The sequence below is a fragment of the Anolis carolinensis genome, chromosome X (genome assembly GCF_035594765.1).
Source record: "Anolis carolinensis isolate JA03-04 chromosome X, rAnoCar3.1.pri, whole genome shotgun sequence".
Taxonomy (NCBI): Eukaryota; Metazoa; Chordata; class Lepidosauria; order Squamata; family Dactyloidae; genus Anolis; species Anolis carolinensis.
This window is the reverse complement of record NC_085847.1, coordinates 1,219,161-1,232,215: the sequence shown is the minus strand read 5'-3', so window position 1 is coordinate 1,232,215 and position 13,055 is coordinate 1,219,161. Positions and strand designations below refer to the sequence as shown.

General features: G+C 37.0%; 1 protein-coding gene across 3 annotated transcripts in view; it reads right to left on the bottom strand.

The window, feature by feature from the left end:
- kntc1 (kinetochore associated 1) overlaps nt 1–13,055 on the bottom strand; it is an 84,933-nt gene that overhangs the window by 9,316 nt on the left and 62,562 nt on the right. For all 3 annotated transcript variants that reach the window (XM_062958636.1, XM_062958635.1, XM_008119868.3), the window contains 12 exons: nt 12,777–12,954; nt 11,192–11,250; nt 9,485–9,701; nt 9,319–9,392; nt 6,907–7,117; nt 5,224–5,333; nt 5,033–5,082; nt 4,825–4,903; nt 4,027–4,145; nt 1,470–1,605; nt 1,249–1,344; nt 1,119–1,175 (listed from right to left, as the gene is read on the bottom strand). In XM_062958636.1, the coding sequence (XP_062814706.1) occupies nt 1,119–1,175; nt 1,249–1,344; nt 1,470–1,605; nt 4,027–4,145; nt 4,825–4,903; nt 5,033–5,082; nt 5,224–5,333; nt 6,907–7,117; nt 9,319–9,392; nt 9,485–9,701; nt 11,192–11,250; nt 12,777–12,954 (1,386 nt within the window). The remainder of the gene's footprint in view (nt 1–1,118; nt 1,176–1,248; nt 1,345–1,469; nt 1,606–4,026; nt 4,146–4,824; nt 4,904–5,032; nt 5,083–5,223; nt 5,334–6,906; nt 7,118–9,318; nt 9,393–9,484; nt 9,702–11,191; nt 11,251–12,776; nt 12,955–13,055) is intronic.

Here is a 13,055-nt window from a genome sequence, read left to right as displayed (position 1 = left end):
AGGAGTTATAGACATGTTGAATGAACTGAGCATGTTCAGACTTTGTCTTTTTTAATCTCTGAGTGCATATTTTAAACCAAAAGGTTTTAAGGGAGTATATATGTTTTGGACAACAGCAAGTACAATCACAATTACAACGTCAACTTCAAAGAAACAACGATGCTCTGCTAACCAAATATATTTTTGTAGTGGGATGTCTTTGACATGGTTGTTCAGTCTAACAGCTGAGTTCCCTGTGTGCCATTACATGAATGCTTACAAATATCACTTGGTCAAAGGGTTGGCTTCTAACAAGGTCATGCTTTTCTTGACTAGTGGTTTTCAAAAGGTGGTCTCCACATGTTCATGGAGATTCACATTTGACAAACAGATAGTAAAGGTGACATTAAGTCTAGTCGTGTCCGACTCTGGGGGTTGGTGCTCATCTCCATTTCTAAGCCCAAGAGCCGGCATTGTCCATAGATGCCTCCAAGGTCATGTGGCCATGGGCATGACTGCATGGAGCGCCAATGTTACCTTCCCGCCGGAGCGGTACCTATTGATCTACTCACACTCTGGGGGTTGGTGCTCATCTCCATTTCTAAGCCCAAGAGCTGGTGTTGTCCATAGACACCTCCAAGGTTATGTGGCCACTGGCATGACTGCATGGAGCGCCTTTACCTTCCTGCCGTAGCAGTACCTATTGATCTACTCACGCTCTGGGGGTTGGTGCTCATCTCCATTTCTAAGCCCAAGAGCTGGCGTTGTCCATAGACACCTCCAAGGTTATGTGGCCACTGGCATGACTGCATGGAGCGCCTTTACCTTCCTGCCGTAGCAGTACCTATTGATCTACTCACGCTCTGGGGGTTGGTGCTCATCTCCATTTCTAAGCCCAAGAACCGGCGTTGTCCACAGACACCTCCAAGGTTATGTGGCCATTGGCATGACTGCATGGAGCGTCATTACCTTCCCACCGAAGCAGTACCTATTGATCTACTCACATTTGTTTTCAAACTGCTAGGTTGGTAGAAGCTGGGGCTAACAGTGGGAGCTCACTGCTATATTCGAACTGCCGACCTTTCGGTCTGCAAGTTCAGCAGCTCAGTTGTTTAACCAAAGGGAAAACATCCACCTACCTGCCATAATGAACAGATGCCAGAAATCTCCCTTAAAACCTTCCTCAGGTGAGAGATCTGAAATACATAAGAGATGTCTCAGAACTGTTTCACGTCCTCAACCCAAGGAAGAAAAAAAAAATACCCGTACCATTTGGAAACTCATCAGCTTCTGCAGCAAACCGTTCCAAAGCTGAGCATCATGGACTTGGTAGTCTAAACTGAGCTCGGTCATCAGTTTCACGGCCTGAAAAGGATTGCATGAATAATAATAATAATAAATAATAATAAAACTAAAATAAAAACTAAATAAAAATAATAAAATAATAAAACAGGAGTTTACAGCCAACATCCAGCCCCCGGCAAAGTTACCATGGGTTTATGGCTATGGTTTTTCCACAATCCTTTGACAAGTCCTTCCTTGGGAGTGCTGTGAAACGATTCGTAGGTGTACGGGATATTCAGCACCTCAAACTCCGCAAGGTAAATCAAACACTTCAAGAATTGCCTGCAAAAAGAGCCAGAAGTAAATCACCAGACATCCATATCCGTTGTTTTTCTGAATCTGTTTTGTAAGTATTATAATATACTAATAATATATTGTATTTACATATAATATTTATAACAATATTTTGATGTAATACAATATAATAATAATAAAACATATTTATATTACATGTAATATTACTAATAATATGACAACATACTGTTATAGTACAATATAGCAATATATAATGCTTATATTGTGCTATGTTAATAATATAATATATTGTATGTAAATATAACTTGTAAGCCGCCTTGAATCCCCTTTGGGATGAAAAGGGCAGGATATAAATGTTGCTAATAAATTAGTAATATTGCCTGCTACTGTCTCAAAGATTCCGCTGCTCTTATTTCCAAGTGACTAGAATGATTTTAAAACTCAGTGCAGATCAGGTGTAAATAATATCCCAATCTTTGATTACATTGTCATCAAAAAGCCTTTCAGCTTCAAGGTCTGGCTGCTTAATGCTTAGGGAAATCAGAGGAATTTTAGACATTAATCAATCAGGGCCAGCTAATAATAATAATAATAATAATAATAATAATAATAATAATAATAATAATAAATCACACAGTCCTAGACACTTGGGAAGTGTTCGACTTGTGATTTTGTGATATGAAATCCAGCATATCTGTCTTGTTTGCTGTGTCATAATAAAATATTATAGGTAATAATAATAATAATAATAACAATAATAATAATAATAATAACAACAACAACAATACTTTATTCTTATATCCCGCCCCATCTCCCCAAGGGGACTTGGGGCGGCTTACAAAGTGACCATGCACAAAAAATATAAAAATACAACAGTAAAAACAAGTCCAAACACAACAATAAATACATCAGAATAAAACATACAGCAACAATGATTTAAAACATGCTCAATGACCCGGAGCAATATAATAATACAGTAGAATCTCACTTATCCAAGCTAAACGGGCTGGCAGTACCTTGGATAAGCGAATATCTTGGATAATAAGGAGGGATTAAGGAAAAGCCTATTAAACCTCAAATTAGGTTATGATTTTACAAATTAAGCACCAAAACATCATGTTTTACAACAAATTTGACAGAAAAAGTAGTTCAATACACAGTAATGCTATGTAGTAATTACTGTATTTACGAATTTAGCACCAAAATATCACAATGTATTGAAAACATTGACTACAAAAATGGCTTGGATAATCCAGAACCTTGGATAAGCGAGTCTTGGATAAGTGAGACTCTACTGTAATAATAATAATAATACCATATATACTCAAGTATAAGCCGACCTGAATATAAGCCGAGGCACCTAATTTTACCACAAGAAAACTGGGAAAACATTGACTCCAGTATAAGCCGAGGGTGGTAAATTTCAGAAATAAAAACAGATACCAATAAAATTACATTAATTGAGGCATCAGTAGGTTAAATGTTTTTGAATATTTACATCAAGCTCAAATTTAAGATAAGACTGTCCAACTCTGATCAAATCATTATTCTCATCATCTTCAATGTAAATGTTCTTATGTATCCTTTTAATAATAATAGAGTAAAATAATACATGTAATAATACCAATAATAATAAAGAAAAATAATAAATGTACCATATATTCTCGAGTATAAGCTGACCTAAATATAAGCCAAACAGGACCGTCACCCGAGTATAAGCTGAGGGGGGCTTTTTCAGTCTTAAAAAAGGGCTGGAAAACTAGGCTTATATTTGAGTATATACAGTATCTATGTACAATTTCGTACATCTATGTGCAGGAAAATAATACAAGTAATAATAAATAGAGTAAAATAATAAATGCAATAATAATAATAATATCTGTGTGAAATAATAAATGTATTATTAATAATAATAAAAATAGAGTAAAATAAATGTAATAGTAGCAACAAGTGTGGACTGGTCCATGAGGTCACGAAGAGTCGAAAACGACTGAATGAGTGAGACGACGACGAGCAACAATAATAGAGAAAAATAATAAATGAAATAATACCAATAATAATAAGAGAAAAATAATAAATGTACTGTATAGTCTCGAGTATAAGCTGAACCAAATATAAGCCAACCAGGACCCTCACCTGAGTATAAGCCGAGGGGGGCTTTTTCAGTCTTAAAAAAAGGGATGAAAAACTAGGCTTATACTCGAGTATATACAGTATCTATGTACAGTTTGTCTGTCTTGTCACATTGAATGTTTGCGATATATGTATGTTCTGTGATCCGCCCTGAGTCCCCTTCAGGGTGAGAAGGGAGGAATATAAATACTATAAATAATTAAATGTGTGCCCCACTTTCTCTCTCTAAAAGAGACTCAAAGCCGCTTACTGTAAAACCAATACAATACAATTTGAAACCGACAATACAGACAAGCATCAAAATGTCCTGCTTACTTCACGTTCTCGACGGGCTTTTTGAAGAGCGATTCTACCGCAGGAGGGTCAGCAATGTAGAGCAGGCACTTGAGGGCCCGGCTTCGGTGAGCAAAGCTCAGCTGATTTAACCCAACCGGCTGAAAGAGGACGAAGAGACAGAAACTCGTATTATTTCCAAAGACACAAAGCCAAGATGGCTTCCTTTCCCACCACTGTTCTTGATAACATTGAACAAGAGCCACCCTTGGCATCTTCTAAGAGGCACTGCTCTCTCATATAGAGCCAAAGGTGACAAAGTCCAGAAACAGAAATAAAGTATTGAGGTATTGGTGGTAGTTAAGGTAATTGGTAAAGGTTTTCCCCTGACGTAGCTTAGCCTTCTAACTGGCAGCAATTGGATAAAAACAATTATTCCTCTCCCTCTAATTAGGACTTTGTTTTACTTTTCTTTTTGTTGTATGAACGTAGAGGCATGGATGAGAGGTTGTGCTGCCAAGTTTAGTGTTTCTGGGATGTGTAGTTTTGTTGTTTTGTCCTAGGCCGAAATTTCATTACCCTTTTATATATATAGATTGATGACGAGAAGAACAAAGAACGGAAGACCAAACTATCCCTAAATTTTCCTAGGACATTTTTTTTCTTTTTTCCCTCTTCTCAGTTATTTTTTCTTTTCTATTTTACAATATTGTTCCCCTACTTTTTGATGTAGTAAAATCTTTTTTCTTTAATAAAAATTATAATAAAATAAAATAAATCATCACACTATTTGGACAGAAACTCATTGGCATCCCACTGTGAGTGGATGCAGATACTTACGGAAATTTCCGACACGGTCCATCTGTGAAGGATCCTTAAGCGGCTGTCTTCTGGGTGCGCTTGAAGGAGATATATGACCCTGTGGAAACACAAGAGTTGATGCCAGCGCTGGCCCATCCTTCTGGGCTCATAACCAAATTCGGCTGCGGCGGAGACAATGCCGTGCAAACAAACAAGAAGAGCCATGTGCTGAAACTCCAAGCCTTACCTCTTCAAATCTTCATCTTCTTGGATGTTTCCAAAGGCCCCGGAAGTTTTCTTTATTCCAAAAAAAATAGGAAAGGGGAGGTTTTAAAGGAGGACACTTTTTATTGTGCTGGGATGAAAGGCCAGGAGCTAATCTATCATCAGTTGTGGCCATGAGACAAAGCGACATTTCTGTTGGAAGCGCATACTTACATCTGTCGGGAGCTCACTCGGACACAGCCACTTCTCTAGCAGCACATTCCATATTGTCGTCATATCCAAGTCGTTGATTTTGGCAATTTCTTTAGCTGCAGCATGAACATCTATACAAAAACAGAGACCGGACCTTTAGGAAATCTGAGAACATCTTTCCTTCTCCCTCTCCTAGATTTGAAAGCCATGGAGATACCTCTCCCTGCCTTAAACTCGAGTCAAAACACGGGGAATTATTTCCGGAAGGAGGACTTGCCTTTCAAGCAAATTATGCAAATCCTATATAAATATAATCATCTATATATAGAGAGCTGTCTAGATAGATATATATGAATATAGATATATAGGGCTTGTATATCTTGCAGGGGGAAATGCATACACAAATATATATAGACATTTCTAGATAGATATGAATATAGATATATAGGGCTTGCAAATATTGCAGGAGGAAATGCATACACTAATACCGTATATACTCGAGTATAAGCCGACCCGAATATAAGCCAAGGCACCTAATTTTACCACAAGAAAACTGGGAAAACATTGACTCCAGTATAAGCCGAGAGTGGTAAATTTCAGATATAAAAATAGATACAGTAGAGTCTCACTTATCCAACACTTGCTTATCCAACATTCTGGATTATCCAAGGCATTTTTGTAGTCAATGTTTTCAATATATCGTGATATTTTGGTGATAAATTCATAAATACAGTAATTACAACATAACATTACTGCGTATTTACTTTTTCTGTCAAATTTGGTGTCTAACATGATGTTTTGGTGCTTAATTTGTAAAACCATAACCTTATTTGATGTTTAATTGGCTTTTCCTTAATCCCTCCTTATTAGCCAACATATTCGCTTATCCAACGTTCTGCCGGCCTGTTTACGTTGGATAAGAGAGACTCTACTGTATTATTAACAATGAGACTGAGAGGCCATCTGTCAGGGGTGCTTTGCTTGTGTTTTTGGTGCACAAAGGCAGAAGGGGGCTGGACTCAATGGCACAAGGGGTCTCTTCCAACCTTCTTTATTATTATTATTATTATTATTATTATTATTATTATTATTATTATATTATTGTATGACACAGCAAACAAGATAGACATGCTGGATTTCGTTTCACAAAATCACAAGTCGAACACTTCCCAAGTGTCTAGGACTGTGTGATGTATTTTCGGATGATGCGTGCAGATCCCAGCAGGGTGGCCTTTTGCAGTTGGCAGATTGTATAATAATAATAATAATAATAATAATTATTATTATTATTAACAACAGTGAGACTGGGAGGCCATCTGTCAGGGGTGCTTTGCTTGTGTTTTTGGTGCACAAAGGCAGAAGGGGGCTGGACTCAATGGCCCAAAGGGTCTCTTCCAACCTTCTTTATTATTATTATTATTATTATTATTATTATTATTATTGCTCAGTGGCAACTATATTCCGGTCCTCCAACTGTCTGAGGGATCGTGAACTGGCCCCCTGTTTAAAAAGTTTGGGGACCCCTGTATTAGTGTAACAAACAGGAAAGAAAGAGAGGGAGAAGGACTTTTCCCCATCCAGCTCGCCCATCTGCCTCATTTCCTTGATGAGGACTATACACTTGTGCAGGATGGGGTTGAGTTCCAACACTAAGGAATCTTGAACATCGAGCAAGCCCTGGGCTAAGGAGACAGGTGAACTCACCTGGGTAGTCCCTGCCCATTGGGTCTTGGAAGCTTTCGGGGATGCTGCTGTGCTGATACAGTGACACAATGAGCTTGCCCGGTGCCCCCAGAAGTTTCCGGTGCTCCTCTGAATTCAGCTTGTGGACCATAAGCACAGCCTCCGTGGCCGAATGCCGGTGCTGCACCTGCAGCTTCTTCAGAGACTCTTCAGCCTTCTCACGCAATTCATCCTGGATCAGAAAATAGAGAGCAGTGATTTAATAATAATAATAATAATAATAATAATAATAATAATAATAATTCAGACAGACAGAGTTTTGGAACACAATACTCCGGACCTCACAATCGTGTTACAAAACGAAGTATGGATTGTCGACGTAGCAATCCCAGGTGACGGCAGGACTGAGGAGAAACAACTGGAAAATCTGACACGATATGAGGATTGAAAGATCGAATTACAAAGACTCTGGCACAAGCCAGTCAAGGTGGTCCCAGTGGTGCAGTGCCTAAAAACCTTGGCCTGCACTTAAACACAATCGGTGCTGACAAAATTACCACCTGTCAGCTGCAGAACACCACCCTACGTGGATCTGCACGCATTATTCGCTGATACATCACACAGTCCTAGACACTTGGGAAGTGTCCAACGTGTGATCCAATACAACAGCCAGCAGAGTGTCTGCTGTGGACTCATCTTGTTGTGTTTCAAATAATAATAATAATCATCATCATCATCATCATCAGCCAGTGACCCAAAATGCAGACTGTGCAAGGAATCTGACAAAACCATTAATCATATCCTCAGCTGGTGTAAGAAAATCGCACAGACAGACTACAAACAGAGGCACAGCTATGTGGCCCAAATGATTCATTGGAACTTATGCCTCAAGTACTAGCTCCCAGCAGTAAAGAACTGGTGGGATCACAAACCTCATCTTGTTGTCTTTCTAATAATAATAATAATAATAATAATAATAATAATAATAATAATAATAATAATAAGCCACCCTACTGGGATCTGCGTGCATCATCCGAAAATACATCACACAGTCCTAGACACTTGGGAAGTGTTCGACTTGTGATTTTGTGATACGAAATCCAGCATGTCTATCTTGTCTGCTGTGTCATACAATGTCATTGTGTCAGTAATAATAATAATAATAATGATCCATTGGAACTTATGCCTCAAGTCCCACCTCCCAGCAGCAAAGAACTGGTGGGATCACAAACCTGCAAAAGTATTGGAAAATGAGCACGCAAAGAGACTGTGGGACTTCCAAATCCAGACTGACAAAGTTCTGGAACACAACACACCAGACATCACAGTTGTGGAAAAGAAAAAGGTTTGGATCATTGATGTCGCCATCCCAGGTGACAGTCGCATTGACGAAAAACAACAGGAAAAACTCAGCCGCTATCAGGACCTCAAGATTGAACTGCAAAGACTCTGGCAGAAACCAGTGCAGGTGGTCCCGGTGGTGATAGGCACACTGGGTGCCGTGCCAAAAGATCTCAGCCAGCATTTGGAAACAATAAACATTGACAAAATCACGATCTGCCAACTGCAAAAGGCCACCCTACTGGGATCTGCGTGCATCATCCAAAAATACATCACACAGTCCTAAACACTTGGGAAGTGTTCGACTTGTGATTTTGTGATACGAAATCCAGCATATCTATCTTGTTTGCTGTGTCATACAATAAAATAATAATAATAATAATAATAATAATAATAATAATAATAATAATACCCTGTTTCCCCTAAAATAAGACATCCCCAGAAAATAAGACCTAGTAGAGATTTTGCTGAATTACTAAATATAAGGCCTCCCCCAAAAGTAAGACCTAACAAAATTTTTGTTTGGAAGCATGCCTGCCGAACAGAAAACCAGAACATGCAGGATTGGTACCATAGGGTGTTGTACATGGAAATAATGGTAGTAACAAGAAATTCTTGATAGGACTCACAGTTTGTGTGGTTTGTGATGACAACTACTTTACAGTATATAAGAAATGTTCATTTTTTTTGTTCAAAAATAAATGTGAATTCTTCTTCATAGAAAAATAAGACATCCCCTGAAAATAAGACCTAGCACATCTTTGGGAGCAAAAATTAATATAAGACAGTGTCTTATTTTCGGGGAAACACGGTAGTATTTCTAATTTTGTGGCTCGAGGCCAGTTACAGAATGTTTCTGGAACATGGCCATACAGCCCCGAAAACTCACAGCAACCCTTTATATGTTTTAATCATTCTGTAACCAGTCTCGAGCCACGAAATAAGAAATAAAATTATTTCTTCTCATGGCTAGTGATTCCGGCCATGAAAGCCTTCGACAACACATCAAAACATATAAACATGGTAAAAACATTGTCATCTGAAACTATCCTCGCAACCTTTTGCAGAGAACGGGGATGCAACAGTCCATACCGTGAGCGTCGTGGATGTCAGCCATTGTCTGGACAAGCCGATGCAGTATTCCCAGGCCTGGACCTTCATGGGCCCTGGAAACGGAGAAATAAAACAGACAACCAATGTCTCAGACCCAGATTCAAACAGATTTCAAGAAGAGAACAATCCCTGATTGACTCCATACCTGGAGGAAGCTCTTCAGCCATTTTGTAGGCAAGCCCTGTGGCCCATTTGGGGTTTGTTATACAGTGCAAATACGACGTAATGGTCTGCACGATTTTAGCAGTTTCCTTGTCAACCGCTTCCCAACATTCGCTCCTCATTGCGTCCAAGATCTTGGGCTTCAGCTTTTGTTGGAACAAATGATCGGCTGCTAACAAGTAGAGCGTATTCAAAGAGACCTTGGGAGAAACAACACAATATACAATGATCTATAATAATATAATATTGACGATAATATTATAATGGAGTACAATATAATACTACTACTACGAATACAATATAATATTACATGTAATATTACTAATAATAGTAATATATAATGCTAAGATTGTGCTATGCTAATATAATATATTGTATCTACATATAATATATATAATATGTAATATAAAAAGTGTAATCTGTAATATAAAATATTAAATATGCAATATAAAGTACTATAATATACAATATATTGTATATACATACAATATTGATAATATTATAATGTATTATAATACATAGCCTCAATGTTCACCCCAGTCTAAGGCTCTTCCCATGATCTTGTAGCACCTTAATCTTCCTTCTTGTTTACAAGTTCCACTCAGTGCACTTTGCCCAGCTCATTTTATGTTTTTATTGCTGTGTTTCTCAAGTGTTTTATAATGATTGTGATTTTTTAATGCCTTTTAAATTTATTTGTGTGTTTTTGTATTTGATATTATTGTATGTTGGTTTTTATATCTGTAAGCCGCCCCGAGTCCCTCTGGGGAGATGGTGGCGGGGTACAAAAATAAAATAATAATAATAATAATAATTATTATTATTATTAATACAATATAATATTAATTTTATATTATATTTTACATGTAATATTACTAATAATATTACAGTATGATGGTATAGTACAGTATAGTAATATAATGCTAAGATTGTGCTATGCTAATAATATAATATATTGTATGTAATATATTGTATATTGTCTCTCCGACTCTTTGTGACCTCATATAATACTAATAATAATACAATATAATAATATTAATTATACATTACATGTAATATTACTAATAATTTTACAGTATGATGGTATAGTACAATATAGTAATATATAATGCTAAGATTGTGCTATGCTAATAATATAATATATTGTATCTACACATAATATTGACAATAATATTATAATGTAATACAATATAATACTAATAATAATATTAATTATATATTACATGTACTATTACTGATAATATTACAGTATGATGGTATACAGAAATATAGTAATATATAATGCTAAGATTGTGCTATGCTAATAATATAATATATTGTATGTACATATAATATTGATAATATTATAATGTAATAAAATATAATACTAATAATTATACAATATAATAATATTAAATATATATTACATGTAATATTACTGATAATATTACAGTATGATGGTATAGTACAATATAGTAATATATAATGCTAATATTGTGCTATGCTAATAATACAATATATTGTATGTACATATAATTTGTAAGCCGCCCTGAGTCCCCTTCGGTGTGAGAAGGGCGGGATATAAATGTCGCTAATAAATAAATAAATAAATAAATAAATAGTAATTAACTCCTCAGGGGACTCAGATAAAAACAATACAATACACATAATAAAAACAGAATCATACAACAATGAGCATACGCATCCATACCTTCATGAGTTTGGACATCAGAAGTAGTTTGTGGAAAGAGTCCTCACTTAGCTCTGCAGCTATAAACAAAGAGAAGCCCAGAATAAATGACTGAAAGAGAATGAACACGGGCGACCTGCAAATTCCTGTTGGACTTGGACTCCCAAAGTTTGTAATCACTGGCCATGCACGTAAATAATAATAACAATAACAATAATAATAATGGACTTCCGAATCCAAACTGACAAAGTTCTGGAACACAACACACCAGACATCACATTTGTGGAAAAGAAAAAGGTTTGGATCATTGATGTCACCATCCCAGGTGACAGTCGCATTGACGAAAAACAACAGGAAAAACTCAGCCGCTATCAGGACCTCAAGATTGAACTTCAAAGACTCTGGCAGAAACCAGTGCAGGTGGTCCCGGTGGTGATCGGCACATTGGGTGCCGTGCCAAAAGATCTCAGCCGGCATTTGGAAAGAATAGACATTGACAAAATCACGATCTGCCAACTGCAAAAGGCCACCCTACTGGGATCTGCAAGCATAATCAGAAAATACATCACACAGTCCTAGACACTTGGGAAGTGTTCGACTTGTGATTTTGTGATACGAAATCCAGCATATCTATCTTGTTTGCTGTGTCATAATATAATAATAATAATAATAATAATAATAATAATAATAATAATAATACACATCGTCCGAAAATACATCACACAGTCCTAGACAATTGGGAAGTGTTCGACTTGTGATTTTGTGATACGAAATCCAGCATATCGATCTTGTTTGCTGTGTCATAATAAAATAATAATAATAATAATATACATCATCCGAAAATACATCACACAGCCCTAGACACTTGGGAAGTGTTCGACTTGGGATTTTGTGATACGAAATCCAGCATATCTATCTAGTTTGCTGTGTCATAATAAAATAATAATAATAATAATAATACACATCGTCCGAAAATACATCACACAGTCCTAGACAATTGGGAAGTGTTCGACTTGGGATTTTGTGACACGAAATCCAGCATATCTATCTAGTTTGCTGTGTCATAATAAAATAATAATAATAATAATACACATCGTCCGAAAATACATCACACAGTCCTAGACACTTGGGAAGTGTTCGACTTGTGATTTTGTGATACGAAATCCAGCATATCGATCTTGTTTGCTGTGTCATAATAAAATAATAATAATAATAATATACATCATCCGAAAATACATCACACAGCCCTAGACACTTGGGAAGTGTTCGACTTGGGATTTTGTGATACGAAATCCAGCATATCTATCTAGTTTGCTGTGTCATAATAAAATAATAATAATAATAATAATAATAATACACATCGTCCGAAAATACATCACACAGTCCTAGACACTTGGGAAGTGTTCGACTTGGGATTTTGTGATACGAAATCCAGCATATCGATCTTGTTTGCTGTGTCACAATAAAATAATAATAATAATAATAATGATGATGCTGGCGGGATCTTCAAAATGCAATGGTCATCTTGACCAAGCCAGGTATCACCCATCCTATTCACTTGTCAGCTTCAATACAAAGATTTAAAACGTTGCCTTTGCTCACTCACCAATGATTTTAAAGAAATAGTTTGATGCTCCAAAGAAGATCATATGGAAGGGAAGCCTGGTCTGAGCAGCTGGCGGGAGAGCCATACCCTGTCCTATGATATACTGGCGTTCCAGAGCTCCAGGAACCGACGTCCGTTTGTATGATTTCAGGTGTTTTAGGAGCATCAGCGCTTGGGCCTAGAGGAACCGACAAGGCAGAAAACCTGTTGCACTCTAGCCTGGAATCACCTTTGCATCACACAAGAGTCCAGTATTGCTAACTAAATAGTTATTGAAGA